The following is a 23798-nucleotide window of genomic DNA, read 5'->3' on the forward strand; positions in this document are numbered from 1 at the left end:
TAAAAAAACAAAAGTAAAATCAAGCCTTATATTTGACCCTGTAACTTTCACAACCACTATAAAACCTCTACATGTGGGGTACTGTTATACTCAGGAGACTTCGCTGAACACAAATATTAGTGTATCAGAACAGTAAAATGTATCACAGCAATAATATCCTCAGTGAAAGTGCTGTTTGTGTGTGAAAAATGCAAAAAACTTCACTTTCACTGACAATATCATCGCTGTGATATGTTTTACTGTTTTGAAACACTAATATTTGTGTTCAGCGAAGTCTCCCGAGTAAAACAGTACCCCCATGTACAGGTTTTAGGGTGTCATAGAAAGTTACAGGGTTAAACACAGTGCTAGCAAATTAAATTATCTGGACTTTCGGCCTGGGTTGGCAGGCAGGTCCCTCAAATTGCAATCATTAAAATTACTTAATTAGGTAAAAATATTACATAAATACACATGTAGAATTTTAATATATATACATATTTATATATTTGACGTCTACGTGTATATTTATTAAATTATTTATGTAATTATGTATATGGTCATAAGTATATTTCGTATTGTTTTTATTTATACATAGATATATATATCATTACATTCTAAGTGTATTTTGAGATATATATATATATATATATATATATATATATATATATATATCTCAAAATACTGTTAGAATAAAATTGCATATATAAATATTTTTTATAATTATTAAAAATTATTTTTATTTTTTGTTATTTATTTTTATTAACATATTATTTGTATTTTATAATAATATATATATACCATATATATAGCAATTATATATATTGTATATATTTGTGTGTAATTTAAATATAAGTGTATTTTTATATTAATATACGTATATATAAATATAAAAATACACTTAATATGACATTATATATATGATACATTTACATATATTATATGTAGATATAATACATGTATATATATCATATATATATATATATATATATATATACACATATTTTATTTTTTTTACACTGTTTTTTTTTTTTTACTTTATTTTTATGATTTTTCACTTGCAGGGAGACTGCCTGTCAGCACAGACAGTCCCCCTGCAGGCAGATACACAGACACCTATTGCGGTCATGTGATCGAGTGATCACATGGCCGTGGGGTCCTGATCTGCCGAGGGGGGACTGCCCGGGCAGACAGGCAACCCCCTTGGACCGGGTGGAGCACTGATCGCCGCCGTGGGACCGACGGCGATCAGGTAAGTAGCCCCAGACCGTTATGACGGTTCAGGACCGTCAGCGGTCCAAACGCACGTTTTACCGCTGACGGTCCTGAACCGTCAGCGGTCCTGAAGGGGTTAATGTCATCTTCAATATTGGAACAGCCATTACAAAATAATACATTATATATTGATTTTAAACAGACAAAACATGTTGCAAAGTGAAAGATGAATGTTTATGTTATCCATAATTACTATATGCCCAATGTAGTGTCATTAGATGGTATAAAAAAAGTTAGACCAAAAGCTGTAGCATTGAAGTTGGTAAACCATCATGGAAAATGTAGCTCTCGGTCAGCCATGGGTCTGATTTTAAGCCTTCTATACAATAAAAGTAACTTAAATACCACAAAAATCACAGCAAATGACTATTAGGGAGGGATCATTGTTCCCTTTTGCAGAACACTGCATTCTAAGTTGCTGCTGTGTAATAGACAAGACAAAGAAAGGTTGCACAAAAAACAGACATTATTAAATGGCACAATCAAAGTGTGTTAAAAGTAGCCAAAATACCTTTATTTGAATACAGAATTAAATTGTAAAATATCCACAACGCGTTTTCACCTATGAGGGCTTTCTCAATCATATGTGAGTACACATTTTATTACTTATACTCCTAAGATATATTTCTACAGTGAGCACTATTAGTTGTCTCTTCTTTCTTATCCTCTCTATGGCCAACACAGATACGATACTTACCACTCTCCACATATTCTATAAGCGGGGATTGTACCGCTGTATGCCAAACATACTAGAGCTTTACACGCAAGTAGGATTACTACAGACCCTACTGTCCACCTTCTGTACTAGACGTATTGCACCATTATTTTCTCCTCTCTCCACATACAGATCCAAAGAAGCAGTCTCCATTTCCCCACACATAGAATATTCCCCCATAGAGGCTGGTGGCTGTCCAGCTGGCATAATTAGGGACTTTGTTTTGGAAGCTCTCTTTTTTTAAGATTTTTCTGAGGATTTACCATCATATTTTGGACTTTGTTTAGCATCATCTGTACTATATTGTGTTTTTGGCGCAACCTTTCTTTGTCTTTTGCACTATCCTCGTTAATGGGGCTTCGAGGGAACCCTATTTTTAGGTTTGCTGCCTCCCATTCTCTTCATTTATAGTATCTGTTTATTTTAGCGCTGTTTCCTGTTTTTGTATTCTTATGCTGCTATGTAATGATTAGGAATCCATTCATTTAGGGAGCACATTTCTCCCCCTGCAACGAGTCACTGGCCCATATAACCAACTGGTGGTGAAATAACATTCTATTGTTGGAGGAGTGTTCTACTCATTCTATAGTCAGGGGTTTGGCTTACTAGAAATTAAGTTGCTTTGTGAAATTGGCCCGAAGGAATAGAGAAACTGATAGCTGGGGGTAGGGTAGGGGGGTAATAACACAAAGTTGGAGTGGTCGTTTTGTAATAAGCCGTAGCTGGGAGGTGGCCGTGTAACAACCCATAGCGCAGGTGGAGGGGGAGTGGCCGTGTAACAACCCATAGCGCGGGTGGAGGGGGAGTGGCCGTGTAACAACCCATAGCGCGGGTGGAGGGGGCGTGTAACAACCCATAGCGCGGGTGGAGGGGGAGTGGGCGTGTAACAACCCATAGCGCGGGTGGAGGGGGAGTGGGCGTGTAACAACCCATAGCGCGGGTGGAGGGGGAGTGGGCGTGTAACAACCCATAGCGCGGGTGGAGGGGGAGTGGGCGTGTAACAACCCATAGCGCGGGTGGAGGGGGAGTGGCCGTGTAACAACCCATAGCGCGGGTGGAGGGGGAGTGGGCGTGTAACAACCCATAGCGCGGGTGGAGGGGGAGTGGGCGTGTAACAACCCATAGCGCGGGTGGAGGGGGAGTGGGCGTGTAACAACCCATAGCGCGGGTGGAGGGGGAGTGGCCGTGTAACAACCCATAGCGCGGGTGGAGGGGGAGTGGCCGTGTAACAACCCATAGCGCGGGTGGAGGGGGAGTGGCCGTGTAACAATCCATAGCGCGGGTGGAGGGAGGGGGGGGGCCGTGTAACAACCCATAGCTGGGGGGGGGGGCCCGTGTAACAGCCCATAGCTGGGGGGGGGGGGCCCGTGTAACAGCCCATAGCTGGGGGGGGGGGCCCGTGTAACAGCCCATAGCTGGGGGGGGGGCCGTGTAACAGCCCATAGCTGGGGGGGGGGCCGTGTAACAGCCCATAGCTGGGGGGGGGGGCCGTGTAACAGCCCATAGCTGGGGGGGGGGGCCGTGTAACAGCCCATAGCTGGGGGGGGGGCCGTGTAACAGCCCATAGCTGGGGGGGGGGCCGTGTAACAGCCCATAGCTGGGGGGGGGGCCGTGTAACAGCCCATAGCTTGGGGGGGGGGCCGTGTAACAGCCCATAGCTGGGGGGGGTGGCTCTGTAACAGCCCATAGCTGGGGGGGGGGTGGCTCTGTAACAGCCCATAGCTGGGGGGGGTGGCTCTGTAACAGCCCATAGCTGGGCAGGGGGGTGGCTCTGTAACAGCCCATAGCTGGGCAGGGGGGTGGCTCTGTAACAGCCCATAGCTGGGCAGGGGGGTGGCTCTGTAACAGCCCATAGCTGGGCAGGGGGGTGGCTCTGTAACAGCCCATAGCTGGGCAGGGGGGTGGCTCTGTAACAGCCCATAGCTGGGCAGGGGGGTGGCTCTGTAACAGCCCATAGCTGGGCAGGGGGGTGGCTCTGTAACAGCCCATAGCTGGGCAGGGGGGTGGCTCTGTAACAGCCCATAGCTGGGCAGGGGGGTGGCTCTGTAACAGCCCATAGCTGGGCAGGGGGGTGGCTCTGTAACAGCCCATAGCTGGGCAGGGGGGTGGCTCTGTAACAGCCCATAGCTGGGCAGGGGGGTGGCTCTGTAACAGCCCATAGCTGGGCAGGGGGGTGGCTCTGTAACAGCCCATAGCTGGGCAGGGGGGTGGCTCTGTAACAGCCCATAGCTGGGCAGGGGGGTGGCTCTGTAACAGCCCATAGCTGGGCAGGGGGGTGGCTCTGTAACAGCCCATAGCTGGGCAGGGGGGGTGGCTCTGTAACAGCCCATAGCTGGGCAGGGGGGTGGCTCTGTAACAGCCCATAGCTGGGCAGGGGGTGGCTCTGTAACAGCCCATAGCTGGGCAGGGGGGTGGCTCTGTAACAGCCCATAGCTGGGCAGGGGGGTGGCTCTGTAACAGCCCACAGCTGGGCAGGGGGGTGGCTCTGTAACAGCCCATAGCTGGGCAGGGGGGTGGCTCTGTAACAGCCCATAGCTGGGCAGGGGGGTGGCTCTGTAACAGCCCATAGCTGGGCAGGGGGGTGGCTCTGTAACAGCCCATAGCTGGGCAGGGGGGTGGCTCTGTAACAGCCCATAGCTGGGCAGGGGGGTGGCTCTGTAACAGCCCATAGCTGGGCAGGGGGGTGGCTCTGTAACAGCCCACAGCTGGGCAGGGGGGTGGCTCTGTAACAGCCCATAGCTGGGCAGGGGGGTGGCTCTGTAACAGCCCATAGCTGGGCAGGGGGGTGGCTCTGTAACAGCCCATAGCTGGGCAGGGGGGTGGCTCTGTAACAGCCCATAGCTGGGCAGGGGGGTGGCTCTGTAACAGCCCATAGCTGGGCAGGGGGGTGGCTCTGTAACAGCCCATAGCTGGGCAGGGGGGGTGGCTCTGTAACAGCCCATAGCTGGGCAGGGGGGTGGCTCTGTAACAGCCCATAGCTGGGCAGGGGGGTGGCTCTGTAACAGCCCATAGCTGGGCAGGGGGGTGGCTCTGTAACAGCCCATAGCTGGGCAGGGGGGTGGCTCTGTAACAGCCCATAGCTGGGCAGGGGGGTGGCTCTGTAACAGCCCATAGCTGGGCAGGGGGGTGGCTCTGTAACAGCCCATAGCTGGGCAGGGGGGTGGCTCTGTAACAGCCCATAGCTGGGCAGGGGGGTGGCTCTGTAACAGCCCATAGCTGGGCAGGGGGGTGGCTCTGTAACAGCCCATAGCTGGGCAGGGGGGTGGCTCTGTAACAGCCCATAGCTGGGCAGGGGGGTGGCTCTGTAACAGCCCATAGCTGGGCAGGGGGGTGGCTCTGTAACAGCCCATAGCTGGGCAGGGGGGTGGCTCTGTAACAGCCCATAGCTGGGCAGGGGGGTGGCTCTGTAACAGCCCATAGCTGGGCAGGGGGGTGGCTCTGTAACAGCCCATAGCTGGGCAGGGGGGTGGCTCTGTAACAGCCCATAGCTGGGCAGGGGGGTGGCTCTGTAACAGCCCATAGCTGGGCAGGGGGGTGGCTCTGTAACAGCCCATAGCTGGGCAGGGGGGTGGCTCTGTAACAGCCCATAGCTGGGCAGGGGGGTGGCTCTGTAACAGCCCATAGCTGGGCAGGGGGGTGGCTCTGTAACAGCCCATAGCTGGGCAGGGGGGTGGCTCTGTAACAGCCCATAGCTGGGCAGGGGGGTGGCTCTGTAACAGCCCATAGCTGGGCAGGGGGGTGGCTCTGTAACAGCCCATAGCTGGGCAGGGGGGTGGCTCTGTAACAGCCCATAGCTGGGCAGGGGGGTGGCTCTGTAACAGCCCATAGCTGGGCAGGGGGGTGGCTCTGTAACAGCCCATAGCTGGGCAGGGGGGTGGCTCTGTAACAGCCCATAGCTGGGCAGGGGGGTGGCTCTGTAACAGCCCATAGCTGGGCAGGGGGGTGGCTCTGTAACAGCCCATAGCTGGGCAGGGGGGTGGCTCTGTAACAGCCCATAGCTGGGCAGGGGGGTGGCTCTGTAACAGCCCATAGCTGGGCAGGGGGGTGGCTCTGTAACAGCCCATAGCTGGGCAGGGGGGTGGCTCTGTAACAGCCCATAGCTGGGCAGGGGGGTGGCTCTGTAACAGCCCATAGCTGGGCAGGGGGGTGGCTCTGTAACAGCCCATAGCTGGGCAGGGGGGTGGCTCTGTAACAGCCCATAGCTGGGCAGGGGGGTGGCTCTGTAACAGCCCATAGCTGGGCAGGGGGGTGGCTCTGTAACAGCCCATAGCTGGGCAGGGGGGTGGCTCTGTAACAGCCCATAGCTGGGCAGGGGGGTGGCTCTGTAACAGCCCATAGCTGGGCAGGGGGGTGGCTCTGTAACAGCCCACAGCTGGGCAGGGGGGTGGCTCTGTAACAGCCCATAGCTGGGCAGGGGGGTGGCTCTGTAACAGCCCATAGCTGGGCAGGGGGTGGCTCTGTAACAGCCCATAGCTGGGCAGGGGGGGTGGCTCTGTAACAGCCCATAGCTGGGCAGGGGGGTGGCTCTGTAACAGCCCATAGCTGGGCAGGGGGGTGGCTCTGTAACAGCCCATAGCTGGGCAGGGGGGTGGCTCTGTAACAGCCCATAGCTGGGCAGGGGGGTGGCTCTGTAACAGCCCATAGCTGGGCAGGGGGGTGGCTCTGTAACAGCCCATAGCTGGGCAGGGGGGTGGCTCTGTAACAGCCCATAGCTGGGCAGGGGGGTGGCTCTGTAACAGCCCATAGCTGGGCAGGGGGGTGGCTCTGTAACAGCCCATAGCTGGGCAGGGGGGTGGCTCTGTAACAGCCCATAGCTGGGCAGGGGGGTGGCTCTGTAACAGCCCATAGCTGGGCAGGGGGGTGGCTCTGTAACAGCCCATAGCTGGGCAGGGGGGTGGCTCTGTAACAGCCCATAGCTGGGCAGGGGGGTGGCTCTGTAACAGCCCATAGCTGGGCAGGGGGGTGGCTCTGTAACAGCCCATAGCTGGGCAGGGGGGTGGCTCTGTAACAGCCCATAGCTGGGCAGGGGGGTGGCTCTGTAACAGCCCATAGCTGGGCAGGGGGGTGGCTCTGTAACAGCCCATAGCTGGGCAGGGGGGTGGCTCTGTAACAGCCCATAGCTGGGCAGGGGGGTGGCTCTGTAACAGCCCATAGCTGGGCAGGGGGGTGGCTCTGTAACAGCCCATAGCTGGGCAGGGGGGTGGCTCTGTAACAGCCCATAGCTGGGCAGGGGGGTGGCTCTGTAACAGCCCATAGCTGGGCAGGGGGGTGGCTCTGTAACAGCCCATAGCTGGGCAGGGGGGTGGCTCTGTAACAGCCCATAGCTGGGCAGGGGGGTGGCTCTGTAACAGCCCATAGCTGGGCAGGGGGGTGGCTCTGTAACAGCCCATAGCTGGGCAGGGGGGTGGCTCTGTAACAGCCCATAGCTGGGCAGGGGGGTGGCTCTGTAACAGCCCATAGCTGGGCAGGGGGGTGGCTCTGTAACAGCCCATAGCTGGGCAGGGGGGTGGCTCTGTAACAGCCCATAGCTGGGCAGGGGGGTGGCTCTGTAACAGCCCATAGCTGGGCAGGGGGGTGGCTCTGTAACAGCCCATAGCTGGGCAGGGGGGTGGCTCTGTAACAGCCCATAGCTGGGCAGGGGGGTGGCTCTGTAACAGCCCATAGCTGGGCAGGGGGGTGGCTCTGTAACAGCCCATAGCTGGGCAGGGGGGTGGCTCTGTAACAGCCCATAGCTGGGCAGGGGGGTGGCTCTGTAACAGCCCATAGCTGGGCAGGGGGGTGGCTCTGTAACAGCCCATAGCTGGGCAGGGGGGTGGCTCTGTAACAGCCCATAGCTGGGCAGGGGGGTGGCTCTGTAACAGCCCATAGCTGGGCAGGGGGGTGGCTCTGTAACAGCCCATAGCTGGGCAGGGGGGTGGCTCTGTAACAGCCCATAGCTGGGCAGGGGGGTGGCTCTGTAACAGCCCATAGCTGGGCAGGGGGGTGGCTCTGTAACAGCCCATAGCTGGGCAGGGGGGTGGCTCTGTAACAGCCCATAGCTGGGCAGGGGGGTGGCTCTGTAACAGCCCATAGCTGGGCAGGGGGGTGGCTCTGTAACAGCCCATAGCTGGGCAGGGGGGTGGCTCTGTAACAGCCCATAGCTGGGCAGGGGGGTGGCTCTGTAACAGCCCATAGCTGGGCAGGGGGGGTGGCTCTGTAACAGCCCATAGCTGGGCAGGGGGGTGGCTCTGTAACAGCCCATAGCTGGGCAGGGGGGTGGCTCTGTAACAGCCCATAGCTGGGCAGGGGGGTGGCTCTGTAACAGCCCATAGCTGGGCAGGGGGGTGGCTCTGTAACAGCCCATAGCTGGGCAGGGGGGTGGCTCTGTAACAGCCCATAGCTGGGCAGGGGGGTGGCTCTGTAACAGCCCATAGCTGGGCAGGGGGGTGGCTCTGTAACAGCCCATAGCTGGGCAGGGGGGGTGGCTCTGTAACAGCCCATAGCTGGGCAGGGGGGTGGCTCTGTAACAGCCCATAGCTGGGCAGGGGGGTGGCTCTGTAACAGCCCATAGCTGGGCAGGGGGGTGGCTCTGTAACAGCCCATAGCTGGGCAGGGGGGTGGCTCTGTAACAGCCCATAGCTGGGCAGGGGGTGGGCTCTGTAACAGCCCATAGCTGGGCAGGGGGGTGGCTCTGTAACAGCCCATAGCTGGGCAGGGGGGTGGCTCTGTAACAGCCCATAGCTGGGCAGGGGGGTGGCTCTGTAACAGCCCATAGCTGGGCAGGGGGGTGGCTCTGTAACAGCCCATAGCTGGGCAGGGGGGTGGCTCTGTAACAGCCCATAGCTGGGGAGGGGGGTGGCTCTGTAACAGCCCATAGCTGGGGAGGGGGGTGGCTCTGTAACAGCCCATAGCTGGGGAGGGGGGTGGCTGTGTAACAGCCCATAGCTGGGGAGGGGGTGGCTGTGTAATAACCCATAACTGGGGAGGGGGTGGCTGTGTAATAACCCATAACTGGGGAGGGGGTGGCTCTGTAATAACCCATAGCTGGGTAGGGGGTGGGTGGCTCTGTAATAACCCATAGCTGGGTAGGGGGTGGGTGGCTCTGTAATAACCCATAGCTGGGGTAGGGGGTGGGTGGCTCTGTAATAACCCATAGCTGGGTAGGGGGTGGGTGGCTCTGTAATAACCCATAGCTGGGTAGGGGGTGGGTGGCTCTGTAATAACCCATAGCTGGGTAGGGGGTGGGTGGCTCTGTAATAACCCATAGCTGGGTAGGGGGTGGGTGGCTCTGTAATAACCCATAGCTGGGTAGGGGGTGGGTGGCTCTGTAATAACTCACAGTGAGGGGGTGGCTGTGTGATATAATAACCCATAGCTGGGGAGAGTTCTGTAGATAATACCATACAGCCCCAGTTATTATTATTAATAATAATAATACTGTAATATCCGCTTACCTTCTCGCACAGGGTGCGCACTTGGCTCTCGTTGAGTTGCTTGCAGTCATTGAGCTGCTCGATCCACTGGTCCAGCTCCTTAGTAAATGTCTTGTCCTCCATGTCCAGCACCTCCCGGCAGCCCCCGGGACACCGCACGCCAGTACACCGCCCCTCCCCCTCCTGTCACACCCTCCCTCCCGGCCCTGCCTGCCCGCACACCGACCGACCGGCACAATGCCGAGCTCTGCACACACACACACACCGGGGGGGGGGGGGGGCTCGGCTCGGCTGAGGGGAGGAGGAGGCCGCCGCTCGGTGCTTGGCTTTCTTTCCTCCTCCTCATTCAATGTGGACCTCGCTCACTCCCCCCGCCGCTGGCTGGCTGGAAGGCGCGCACCAAAGAGGGGGAGGCTCGGGCACGCGCGCGGAGATAGCAAACAGCGCGCGGGAGGGGGAGGAGCCAGGAGGGAGGGGGTAGTGATGTTGTGTAGGCGGGGGGGGGGGATTGCGCGCTCCTGTCACTCGCCGACAAACACTAGGCAACAGAGAGCGGGGGCGCGCACGCACTGTTGCTACAAATAGAGGGAGGTGGGAGAGGCATTCCGCACGCGCTCGCGCGCCAAGGGGGGCGGAGGATTCGGCGCATGCGCGCAAGTAAAACTGCCCAGTGACGGGATGCTTTTTTTTTTGTTTGTTTGATTATTTTTTTTCATTCTGGTAACTTTATTGACAGACAATAGCAAAATGGCATTTTTGACATCTATTGCGTCGCTTTGGTTTTTTTTTTTCTGTTCTGTGGTATGTGGGGGAGGAGGAGATTATTATACCCCTTCAGGTGCTGCTTTGATCTGACAGTGTGCAGTGTGTGACAGCACTGGTGCAGCCTGAGGGGAGCATCCTGGTGACGTCATCACCAGGGATCCCCTACTAAGATCTCCTACATTATAATTTATAACAATGAAATAAAATGGTAAAAAAACAAACAAACTGTTATTTAAACAAAAAAATATATATTAAAATCTAAAATGTATCCTTTTTTACTTGAAAAAAAAATGCCTGTTATTATTATTATTATTATTACTGGTATGAGTAAAAAAAAAAAAAAAACACCCAAAGCCAAACACTGCAGAACCTACCAAAAGTAGCCCAAATCCAGTCTCTAAATTACCTAAGAGGTAGCAGAAGAAGAAAAAGGTCTACTTAACCCAGGGTTAATCCCGGACGAGCCCCCAATACTGTTAAGGCAATTTTTTTGTTTATCCCTAGGGATCATAATGGCTGCAGTCTGTACTTCCAATCAGCATACAATACCTACGGGCCTGGACATTAACTCAAAAAACAACACCACTGTGAGGTCCAAATCAATTCTGAGTTTATTGCTATAACACATCAGATTATATAGGTATCTTATCATGTCACCTTACATCACATTTGAATAATTGTCAAAGATTACTCAAGACATGGTTCATTTATAGTTCATTACCTAAGGGCAGAGTTAGGCGAAAATAATTATACATATTTTATGTGCTTAATATTCCATTATATATGGATAAAATGCCTAAGCAATTATGAATAAATATCAAAATGGAGGGTGAACTCAGAATGGCGGTTTAATTATATTATATTATCCTATCGAATACTCTTCTGTTTCTTTGTATTTTAAAACTTCACCCATACATATATGGGGGGCATTGCTGCATAAAGAGAATATTACACATTTATTTTTGTGGGGAAAAAATATATCAATTTTGGCAAGCAATTTGTGGTAAAACGTTCACACGAAAAGGCTTGAAATACCCTTGGCAGTCTAAAGTTTGAGGAGATCATTTTAATTATCGGAATGGTTTAGAGCTCCAAATACACACCTGATCCAGCAAATCATATGTCAAAACTCCTTGTTTAAAAACCTGGGAAGGGGGGGCAGGGCCAGGCGGCCATGCTAGCAGGCTGCAAGTCACCACAGCTCCTGAAGAATTCAGCCAATATTGGGCAAATACCCACTAAACTCAGCCTGAAACACCCTGGAAAACCGTGGCACAAGTTCCTGTAGTGTCCCAGTGCAGCTAGAGCACCTGAAATCGGGTGGATCTGGATCCTGGTGAGATGCTCGGGGGATTGGGGACTGAGGCCAACCCGGGAGGGGAGTGAAGTAGACGGCCGCTGCCTCGCTCTCCATCACGGCTGCAGTGAACCACAACGCGACTGGAGCCCTCCTGGCCCCGTTACACCCCCCCCCCTTTGGACCGGTGGGGGTTATCCCGGTCCCCACTGGGCAGGCAAACACCCTTAAGGCGACCCTGGGCAACTCAGCGTCGACCGCTAATGACTTCCACGCGGCCTCAACAAAATGGCCGAACGTGATACAACTACCCCACAGGCCACACTGCTGCACACCCTACACACCATGTAGCCGAAACCATGAACAACCCTGGACTGCAAATGTGATGGAAAGGAGAGGGCAGCCTACAACGCTACTGCCTATTCACACTACAAGCTTAGTGCAAGCCCCAAGCGAGAGCACCTCAAATCAACCTCCTACCACCAAGATCGTGGGCCACCACTGGAGAAAAAGCCATCCCCTTGCAACAGCTCTGCTGCACAGCTACCCGCACCTGGACGCTGTGGTCTGCACAACGCAACACCTATACTCACTCCACGACTGGGTAACACGACCATAGCGACCGTCAGATACTATGCCCGGTGGCGGGCCGACGGAAACTAGTGGACTTTGAGTGCCAGCGGGATATATCCCCATACCTGTGAAAAGGATACTTACCAACAGCATGCACGACGCAAGTAACGACGGCTGTCCTACCTCCCTACGAAGAAAGACATGGAAGGCACAAACCGCGGAACTCACCGCTGACAACCTCACCAAAGGACACTCACCGCTTCACGGACATAACCGTTAGTAATGTCTCAGCCAAACCTGTAACACATAACAGTCTTTAACACCCTGACTACCGCAGATGATGACCCCATGTGCCGCGCTCTGCCTGGTGGTACCTTATCGTATCTTACTTTATTTTGTAATACTCTACCTTACCTTCTCTAAATAATCATCCTGGCTAAGCTATTTGCTAGATATAAACGTCTGTACACGTCTGATTTTCACATAATTCTACTGACTACACACCCAGTTTCAGACTCCAGGCAATCCCCTAGTCTGTTAGTATGATATAACAATTCAGCATGCTAATAACCTGTGTCAGTCATGTCAATTACACTAACATCCTGATATAACCAACATTACTCTATTGTTTCAAAAAAAAAAAAAAGTGCCGTTAATCTTATTGCTCCAAATGCTATGTATGAAAATGCGCTCAAGGTATGCTATTGGGGCACCAAGAGCTTGTATGTTATTTTTCACTCACAGCACAATAAAAAATAAAGAATGTCAAAAAAATAAAATAAAAAAAAATAAACCTGGGAAGTTCCAAATTTGTGTACAAATCACCATATAAAAGACTGTTGCTAAAAAAAAAAAGCCAAATTCACAGCAAACATTAAACAAATCCAAGGTTGCAGAATAGATATTGTTGCAATAATAAATGTGTGTGTATTGCTCATAACTGTTGCCAAATGTAGCAAAAAAAATAACCAGTGCTCAAATTATAACAGTCCATATTAAAACATTTTTTTACATTATAAAAACCAGACCAGATGCGATGTGTGGAGAGCAGAAGGACCACTTGTGGCAGGTATCTTCTGCTCTCACTTGTCAGTCAGTTCTTTGGCACAGACTCTATGCCCGGCCCTGCTATTAACTATTGCAATTATGACATTTATGGACACCTCTAGATACCCTTCTACCAGGCTATAGATCCATCCTCATGGATGAACTACAAAGTCTCCAGCTGAAATGCCTTTACAAATCCTCAACCTGTCCTCCCTTCTGAGAATTTCCCTTGCCAGTTTAGAGACGCTATGTGCAGATATGGAATTGGTCCCCAATTTATTATTGTTCATTTATGAGCTCATCTCTTGTAACCCAAAGTTTCCCTCTTGTCTTTCATACATAAATGGCAGGAGGAATTTGGCTCTTTAAAGGAACACTATAGTCACCTAAATTACTTTAGCTAAATAAAGCAGTTTTAGTGTATAGATAATTCCCCTGCAATTTCACTGTCATTTAGGAGTTAAATCACTTTGTTTCTGTTTATGCCGCCCTAGCCACACCTCCCCTGGCTATGATTGACAGAGCCTGCATGGGAAAAAAAACTGGTTTCACTTTCAAACAGATGTAATTTACCTTAAATAATTGTATCTCAATCTCTTAATTGAACTTTAATCACATATAGGAGGCTCTTGCAGGGTCTAGCAAGCTATTAACATAGCAGGGGATAAGAAAATCTTAATTAAACAGAACTTGCAATAAAGAAAGCCTAAATAGGGCTCTCTTTACAGGAAGTGTTTATGGAAGGCTGTGCAAGTCACATGCAGGGAGGTGTGACTAGGGTTCATAAACAAAGGGATTTAACTCCTAAATGGCAGAGGATTGGGCAGTGAGGCTGCAGGGGCATGTTCTATACACCAAAACTGCTTCATTAAGCTAAAGTTGTTCAGGTGACTATAGTGTCCCTTTAACTTACTCTATTACAAAGAAAAACCTTGTTCAATGTGATGAACAGAAGCATCATTTGCAATCCACCTTCATGAAGTTTCATATGAGCTTCTTGTGAGATGGTGTGTGACCCCAATTAGGTTACATGCAATATTGACGCTATCCACTCAGACGTGCTGGAGTTGTCAGATGTCCCTGGGCACACTCCTACGCATTTAGTGGAACTGCCATAAAATATGTCCATTCTTATCCCTGGTGCTCAGACACATCCAGGATATATAATTGCACTCCACTTGGCACACTATTCAATTCTCAGATCCCAAAGATCGTTATCGTGTAAGTGAAATGTATTCCATATAAATAAAATCACAATTTGTTATAAAAATAGATACAATTTATTGTGACAATTTAAATAATAATAATAAGTAACATGCGTGACAATAATCAATTAATATTTAGTATAACATGGTATGCAATACAATATGGTAATGTAAAAACATCTTCCAATGGCTAAGACAAGATTTATGACTGTCTTTCACAGAGAAACGAAAGTGAAACTTACACACTGACACAGAGCTGCAGCTTAAGGCCATAAAAATTTAGCTGACAGTTAGAATAACCCTTTCAATGCTGATTAGACCTCCTAGGTAATTAAGACCTATTCTCATGTGATTTTAAATAAAATAACATTTATACCAGCTCATTAGTCACTTCCTGGAACCATCCAATAAGAGTAATCTACTATGTTCTATAAGCAGAATCTTAACTTGCCTAAACAGATATTTTATCTTATTTTAGAGCAAATCAATACACCTGGATAAATATCACGATATGCTAACATGTGATATGTCACATTAAATACATAATTAATTTTTTCCCATCTGCAGATTGGGATGTCATAATCATATATTCTTTAGTAACTAAGATTTCTAAATATCGAAATCTGATCATGATTTATCCAGTCATATATCATGCTATTAGAAAATGTTAATTAATTTAAATTCATTAAATGAAACCAGTATAATTACCAGTTGAGTAGATATTTTCATCAGATTAGTAGGTAGTCTCAGGAACTTGTTTGGATTTCTTGCTCTGACTCTGCTTTTCTTTCTTAGCCTGCGATCCTGACTGCCTTGCCCCCGACTGCTCACTCTCTTGCTTTCTCTGCATTGCTTTGCTTTCTCTGCATTGCTTTGCTTTCTCTGCATACCTCTCTCTTCCCTTTGTCTTAACTTTTTGAAGGAAAATTCACTAGGTGATAGACCAATAGAAACACTGGAAGTGTGGTTACCTTCCAGATAACAATTTAAGTATTTGGTCTATAGAGGGCAGTCTCGTCCCACTAAACATACCTATCCAGGAAAGAGTTAACTTTTCCTGGTGGCTATTTTGACGTCATTTACCTTATCTTTATAGTTGTCTATAACTTAAGTTTTCTGTCAGCTCAAGAGTTTCTTTGGGCTTTCTTCAGACTATGTGTCTGGCAAATTCTGCTATAATTTCTAATCTGACAGTTATAACTAAGTATGACCCCTAAACTTACAATGGGACATTATACAATATTGAAAGTAAAATTAAATTATTGAATCTTCTCTGTCACAAATGTCTGGGTTTAGAATTGATTATATTCCATTAGCATTTAGACAGTCTGTCCATCCCCCGTTCTCATCTCTTATCAACAGGTTTGTATATACTAAGCATTCCTTAGCTTATTGGCAAAGTGGTTAGTTTTACAGAAGGGATAAAAATCTTGTGTCTTTTGTTAGTTTGAAAATAACAAAATGGAGTCTGCTCTGTTCAGAATGATTTAGGCAATATACACTTTAATTTCTATCATAGCACAAAATGTCTGCCGATATAAATACCCTGACAATGTGTCTGCGTATCTGTATGTATGTTTGCCTCTTTATGTGTGTGTGTGTATCTGTATGTCATCAGTGTGTGTATCTGTAGTATCTGTATGTAGTCAGTGTGTATGTGCATACATCTCAGCATTGATACACCAACACTACAAACAAACACACTCCTGCATTGAAACATAAACACCACATACAAACACACACATTTTGGTGTTAAACACCAATAATATATAAACACACCCCTACATTCAAAAAACAACATTACACATAAATACATGCTTGCATTCAAACGGCACATACAAACACACCTCTACCCATTCAAACAAACATACTCCATACAAAACATGCTTACATTTAAACACTGTCACGGTAATATACCCCAACACGCAGGAATAGTTCACAGTCAAGAGACAAGAAACAGTGTTCGTCTTACCGGACCTTAGAATGGCCGGACTAGGACGAGAGAAAGACAGAGTCAGAACAAGCCGAGGTCAAGGGAACTGAGAGACAGCGTAACGTAGAACAAGCCGAGGACTGGTACACAGAGGACAAAACAGCGGATAAGCAAGCAAGGATAAGGAGAGAGCGGAGTCAGGAACAAAGCCAAGGTCAAGCACCAAAAAACCAACTGAACGATACAAGCACTAAAGGGAACTGGACAGAAACCACGATAGGGCAAAGAGCAAGGGAAACAGGTGAGTATAAATACCCTAAAGGTTCACTTTGATTGGCCCCTGTCATATCCACGCCCCCAAAACGTGAGTGTATGGGGAATGTGGCCTGACAGGGGCCAATGGGAGACTGATTCTAATTTAGTCTCCCACTGTCCCTTTAAGAGCGCGCCCGAGACGCGCGGCGTGCTCTTAGTGTCGGGCGGGACATGTGACCGCTTCTCGCGGTCACTGCCCGCCTGACTGATCCCATCGTTGGCTGAGCCGCGCGCGGCTCGTGCAGGAGCAGGACCGCGCGCGGCGAGAAGGGAGGACCCCGGCCGGCCCCTGGAGAGGGTAAGTACCGCTACAGTACCCCCCCCTGAAGACACGCCCACCGGGCGGGGAGGAGCAGGCCTGGCAGGAAAACGAGCGTGGAAAGAACGCACAAGGCGAGGAGCGTGAACAGCGTCAGCGGAAATCCAACTGCGTTCCTCAGGCCCATAGCCCTTCCAATGTACCAGATATTGGAGGCGACCCCGAAGCAAGCGAGAGTCAATTACAGCCGCCACTTCAAACTCCTCATGGCCCTCCACCGAAACCGGAGGAGGAGGGGGGACATGCCGAGTAAAACGGTTGCACAGGAGGGGTTTTAACAAGGAGGTATGAAAGACGTTAGGAATGCGTAAATTTTTTGGAAGATCCAATGCATACGAGACAGGATTAACCACATGCAAGATACGAAAAGGACCAATAAAACGAGGGGCCAACTTCATAGAAGGCACACGAAGACGAATATTGCGAGTAGAAAGCCAAACCCGGTCTCCCACAGCATAGGATGGAGCCGCCCTGCGATGCTTGTCAGCGTGAACCTTCTGGCGAGCAGCTGAGGCCACCAAAGAACACTGAACCTGCTCCCAAGTATTACGTAGACTAGCCAAATGTTCGTCCAGAGCTGGCATGCCCTGTAAGGAGAATGCAGCTGGAAGAACCACGGGATGCCGGCCATAAACAACGTAAAAAGGGCTGTTACCGGAGGATTCATGAGCAGCATTATTACGAGCAAACTCAGCCCAAGGAAGCAGGTCAGCCCAATTGTTCTGATGGTGGGACACGAAACAGCGAAGATACTGCTCCAGAGATTGGTTGGCACGTTCAGCAGCTCCATTAGACTGGGGGTGGTAGGCTGAAGAAAACGAGAGGGAGATACCCATCTCTGCACAAAACGCTCTCCAGAATCTGGAAATAAACTGGCTACCCCTATCGGACACGATCGAAGTGGGAATACCATGCAACCGAAACACCTCCCCGGCAAAGATAGAGGCAAGTTCCTTGGATGATGGCAATTTGAGAAGAGACACAAAATGAGCCATCTTAGAAAAACGATCCACAATCATCAGGATGACAGTTTTACCATTAGAGGGAGGTAATTCAACAATAAAATCCATGGATATATTGGACCATGGCCTCTCGGGTATGGGCAACGGATGCAACAACCCACAAGGAACTCTGTGGGAGGACTTCATACTGGCACAAGTGCTACAGGCATTAACGTAATCGTTGACGTCCTTGCGCAAGGACGCCCACCAGAAATATCTAGAAACTGCTGAGACTGTCTTAGAAATACCAGGGTGTCCAGCAGTTCTAGTGTCATGATATAATGACAAGATGTCTCGTCTCTCTGGTATATCAACGAATAGCTTATCAGCAGGCCTCTCCTCAGGGGCCAAGTTTTGTTTAGCCTGAATAGTTTGTAAGAGAGAAGACGAAATAGAAAGAACAGTAGTCGCTATTATTCTGTCAGGCGGAATGACAGGGGTAACATCGACCTCGAGTTTGTCAGTAGTTTCGAATTGTCTGGACAGAGCGTCAGCTTTAGTATTACGATCACCCGGTCTGTAAGTGATTATGTAATTAAAACGAGACAAAAAGAGAGACCACCTGGCCTGCCTAGAAGACAATCTTTTTGCTTCACTAAGGTATGAGAGGTTTTTGTGATCCGTTAAAATGAGGATAGGATCCCTGGTACCCTCTAGCAGATGTCTCCATTCCTTGAGCGCCAAAATGATAGCAAGGAGTTCACGATTGCCTACATCATAATTCCTCTCTGCTTTGGACATCTGTCTGGAAAAGAAGCCACAAGGGTGTAACGGCTTTTCAGGTGAATCTCTTTGAGACAAGATAGCACCTACCCCTATCTCAGAAGCATCAACCTCAAGAACAAAGGGCAGTGAAGGGACAGGATGCTGTAGAACAGGAGCAGAGGCAAATGTAGCTTTCAGGAATTCAAAGGCCTCGAGTGCTTCTGGTTTCCAGACATGAGTATTACCATCCTTCTTGGTCATTCTGGTTATAGGCGCTACAATGGCAGAAAATCCTTTAATAAAACGCCTATAATAATTAGAGAACCCCAGAAAACGCTGAATGGCTTTCAAACCCTGGGGCAGAGGCCATTCCATAATGGCAGACAGTTTCTTGGGATCCATACGAAAACCCTTGGCAGAGATTATATAACCCAAGAATTGGACTTCAGATTGATCAAATGAACACTTTTCGAGTTTGCAATAGAGACCGTTAACCAGAAGAGTTCTCAACACTAATTTAACATGCATGTGATGAGTCTGTAAATCATTAGAATAAATTAATATGTCGTCCAAGTATACTATAACGAATGTATGTATAAATTGACGTAGGACATCATTAATAAATTCTTGAAAAACTGCTGGGGCGTTACAAAGACCAAAGGGCATCACAGTGTACTCGTAGTGGCCACTCCTGGTATTGAAAGCAGTCTTCCACTCGTGATCCTTTTTGATACGTATGAGGTTGTAAGCACCCCTAAGGTCCAATTTAGTAAAAACTGTGGCCTGTTTAAGCCTATCAAAAAGTTCTGTGATCAAAGGTATGGGGTACGCATTTTTGACGGTGATTTTATTAAGGCCCCTATAGTCAATACAAGGCCTTAATTCGCCATCTTTCTTAGACACAAAGAAGAACCCAGCCCCTGCCGGGGAAGAGGATCTTCTTATAAATCCCTTCTCTAGAGATTCCTTGATATATTCCTCCATAACCAGATTCTCCTGAGGAGATAAAGGATATATTCTCCCTTTGGGAGGCATCGTACCAGGTAATAAATTAATTGCACAATCGTAAGGCCTGTGAGGTGGTAATCTTTCAGCCTCCCTTTTATCAAAAACAGATTTAAGAGACAGGTACTGAGAGGGTATGACCGTAGGCACGGGAGGAATATGAGTAGAATTCAAAGGGGTGACTTTAACAACACAAGACTCTTGGCAAGAATCACTCCAAGAAACTATTTGTCCTGACTCCCAATCAATGGTGGGATTATGAGTACGTAACCAAGGATACCCTAACACGAGGTGAGAGGAAGGAGAAGTAATGATCTGAAACCGAATGGTCTCAGAGTGTAACACCCCTGTAGACATATGTAGGGGAACAGTCTCATGTGTGATAATTGGAGAGCATAATGGTCTACCATCTATGGCCTCAACGGCCAAGGGTGTCTCCTTCTCTCTGGTGGGTATGTTATTCTCCTTGACAAAACTGGAATCAATAAAGTTTTCGGCCGCTCCGGAATCAACCAGGGCTAGTATATTCCCTGCTATGCAGTCACTATCAAGGTGCAGGGAAACAGGAAGAAGTAACTTATTAAGAGGCAAATGTGAGGACTGTGATGTCACACCCAAGGCCAGTCCTCTATACGGTCTTAGGTGCGATAGTTTCCCGGACGCACGGGACATTCTTGTCTCATATGACCCCTCCTACCACAATAAAGACAAAGTCCCTCCTTTCTCCTATAAAGCTTTTCAGCGTCGGTAAGTTTAGCAACCCCTAACTGCATAGGTTCCTCCTCAGAACCTTTAGATCCCTCGGGAGTCTCAGCTCTAGGGGAGTTAAAGGGAACAAAATGTCTATTTCTGGACCTGGTATATAACCTGTCACGGATCCTGTTATCTATATCGATAAGATAGTCAATCAGGTCCTCCAGGGGTACAGGGAGGTCCTTAGCTGCTACCTCATCTAAGATAGTATCAGACAGACCTTCCATAAAGGCAGTAGTAAGGCCATTATTAGTCCAATCTACCTGTGAGGCAAGGGTCCGGAACTGAATAGCATAATCGGCTACAGATTTAGATCCTTGCTTTATTCTCATTAATGCCCTGGCGGCATTTTTTGACCTTTTAGTCGTGTCAAATGTTCTACGGAACGCTGTGAGGAAGCTATTGAAGTCGTGTACCATAGGCCCATTAGCCTCCCAAATAGGATTTGCCCATTCTAGTGCCTTATCCGTAAGCTGGTGCATAAGAAAACCCACCTTAGATCTGTCAGTGGGAAATGAACGTGGGTACATTTCGAAGTGGAATTCCACTTGATTAAGGAATCCCCTACATGTCTTAGCGTCCCCTCCATACCTAGGTGGCGGGGTTAGATGTGCAGAAGCATTAGACATATTAGCTGTGTCCGGTATAGGGTTTACAGGAGGCGTAGGTACAGGTACCGGAACAGATCTGGATAACAGTGTCTGGATGGCTTGAGCCATTTGATCCATACGGTGATCCTGTTCTGCGAATCTAGCCTCATGAGTGGCCATCTGTTGACCTAAACCTGCGGGGTCCATGGCCCTATCGTAATGTCACGGTAATATACCCCAACACGCAGGAATAGTTCACAGTCAAGAGACAAGAAACAGTGTTCGTCTTACCGGACCTTAGAATGGCCGGACTAGGACGAGAGAAAGACAGAGTCAGAACAAGCCGAGGTCAAGGGAACTGAGAGACAGCGTAACGTAGAACAAGCCGAGGACTGGTACACAGAGGACAAAACAGCGGATAAGCAAGCAAGGATAAGGAGAGAGCGGAGTCAGGAACAAAGCCAAGGTCAAGCACCAAAAAACCAACTGAACGATACAAGCACTAAAGGGAACTGGACAGAAACCACGATAGGGCAAAGAGCAAGGGAAACAGGTGAGTATAAATACCCTAAAGGTTCACTTTGATTGGCCCCTGTCATATCCACGCCCCCAAAACGTGAGTGTATGGGGAATGTGGCCTGACAGGGGCCAATGGGAGACTGATTCTAATTTAGTCTCCCACTGTCCCTTTAAGAGCGCGCCCGAGACGCGCGGCGCGCTCTTAGTGTCGGGCGGGACATGTGACCGCTTCTCGCGGTCACTGCCCGCCTGACTGATCCCATCGTTGGCTGAGCCGCGCGCGGCTCGTGCAGGAGCAGGACCGCGCGCGGCGAGAAGGGAGGACCCCGGCCGGCCCCTGGAGAGGGTAAGTACCGCTACAAACACACCAATACAGCTCAGTGCTAAATACAACCTTGCAAGCATGGGAAAATTGTAGAGCCCAGGCTGTCAAAGCATTGTTGGAGTTGCACGGTAGATAGGGATCTACCTTCTTTCTACCTTTGCAATTGGGGACCCCCAAAAAATTCTTGCACCAGGGCTATTTCTACTTTAGTCTGTCACTGCGTTGGGGTGGAGGGCTTGATGGCATGCCAAGGAGAGAGGGGGGAGGTGGTGGTGGCAGGGTGCAGGGGGCCCAAGCAAATGCTTGCCCAGAGTCCAATCAATATTAAAGACGGCCCTGTATATACTACAACAGAAACTCACTATCTTGAAAAAGCCTGCCTAGTAAGGGTGAAACGTGTTGATGAACTGAAGAAAAAGGCCTTTACTAACCGATATCAGCAGAATGCTTCAGCGGTGTAAAGTTACAGCGTCCCTCTGTTCCGGCCTCCAATACTGCGGCTTGAGGAAGAGACTTCTTATCGATCCAGCTGCTCCGACGGAGTGGTAAAATTTTTCATCCATACACTGCCTATCTGCTTGTACTGGACTTTACTGTGGTTATTACAACTTTTTAACCACCTTCTTTATATGTGCTTAGTTTTCTACAGGTTTTTTTTTTTTTTTTTTTACAAATTTGAATAAACTGTTGTTTTTACCATATCCTACCTGCAGTATCCTTTTAATGGGACAAACTCAATAATAAACTGTGGATAAACAATATCATTCCATTGTGGTAATAACATCAAGGATACTGTGATTTACCCTGATATTTGATATCCACCACTGTGGAAGTGGGAAACAGACTTTGCAATGAAGAACTTAAAGCCTATGTGATATTTGTGCATAGGGGATCTGGGATGCAGTGATGTAAATGTCTGTTTTTCTTCTTAGCTGCTGAAGTAGTTAATGATTTGTCATTGCGTTTTGCCTGATTGCCAGCAGTTTGGGTTGATTGTTTGAGAGGTGAATGCCAAGTACTCTGTGTAAATAGGTGACCTTCCCTGCTCGGTTTTTGCATACATATTATTTTAGCATCAATTATTTTTTTTCATCCTTCATTAGTAGCAAGTTTTAAGAAAATCACATATTGTATGACAAAAAACAAAACATCTTATGCAAATATTTAAAACATACTAGGGACAAAAACCTGCAAAAAGAGAACATACAAATCTTAGAGGGTTCCATACCTCTATGCCGACGCCGGCATACAAACGGTCGGTTATCCAGAGGCCCCTCAACGCAGCCAAAGTTACTATCCCGCTCTTCTGGAGGCAACCGCCCACGCCACCCTCAAACGCTGGGTGGAGGAGGTGGAAGACACAAGGAAGTTCGAAGATCTTGAAGTCACAACACCGAAAGACAGGGACAGATATACTCAGAGATGGTTCCACTGGCTATGCCACATTTCCTCGGCCGATTTCACACAACACGTGACCAACACATGAACAAAGAGAATGGGACATGAAACACTCGAACCAGACGGATGCGGGGGACGACTTCGGGGTGGGGCGAGCTGGGGCGAGCTGGGGCGGCTGGGGTGGAGGGCGACTACTCCTTACTCCCCCCTTGAATCCCTGCCTGCCTACCCTCTCCGACCTGGACCTAACACAGTCAACATTGAACCGTGAGCACCTACAGGCTCTTCGTAATAGCAGCATTCCTCATCCTCGGTTCCACTATCCGAATCAAGAAAGTCCTTGTACTCAAAGTCCAGTTTGGAGTCCCTTTTCAGCAGGGGGCTCCTTAGTACCAGCTTCTGGTACGGCTGGAGAACAGTCAAGGTCTTCTAAGATCTAGGTGCAGGTGGTAAGAACTTCTAGTACTTCAGCAGCAGCGGAGTTCGCGGCTAACAGTGCCTTTTTGAACTTTTGTAAATCCTCTGTACGGACTAGTACCATTAGAAGCAAGGGTACAATCCGAAGGTAGATCTTCTTTGGGCTAGTAGGAAGTAATGATGGTATTACTGGAAATAACTTCAGGAGCAGATGCAGGCGACTCTATAGCAGGAGGTAGAGGTTTTCTCA

At 49.0% G+C, this 23798-nt stretch overlaps 1 protein-coding gene across 1 annotated transcript in view; it reads right to left on the reverse strand.

Moving 5' to 3' along the window:
- Positions 1-9588, reverse strand: part of PPP2CB (protein phosphatase 2 catalytic subunit beta) — a 34058-nt gene extending 24470 nt beyond the window's left edge. Inside the window, exon 1 of the mRNA XM_063455826.1 lies at positions 9403-9588. Within this exon, the coding sequence (XP_063311896.1) occupies positions 9403-9504 (102 nt within the window). The 5' untranslated portion in view covers positions 9505-9588. The remainder of the gene's footprint in view (positions 1-9402) is intronic.
- Between the last annotated feature and the right edge of the window lie 14210 nt (positions 9589-23798).

Source organism: Pelobates fuscus, chromosome 5, assembly GCF_036172605.1.
Source record: "Pelobates fuscus isolate aPelFus1 chromosome 5, aPelFus1.pri, whole genome shotgun sequence".
Taxonomy (NCBI): Eukaryota; Metazoa; Chordata; class Amphibia; order Anura; family Pelobatidae; genus Pelobates; species Pelobates fuscus.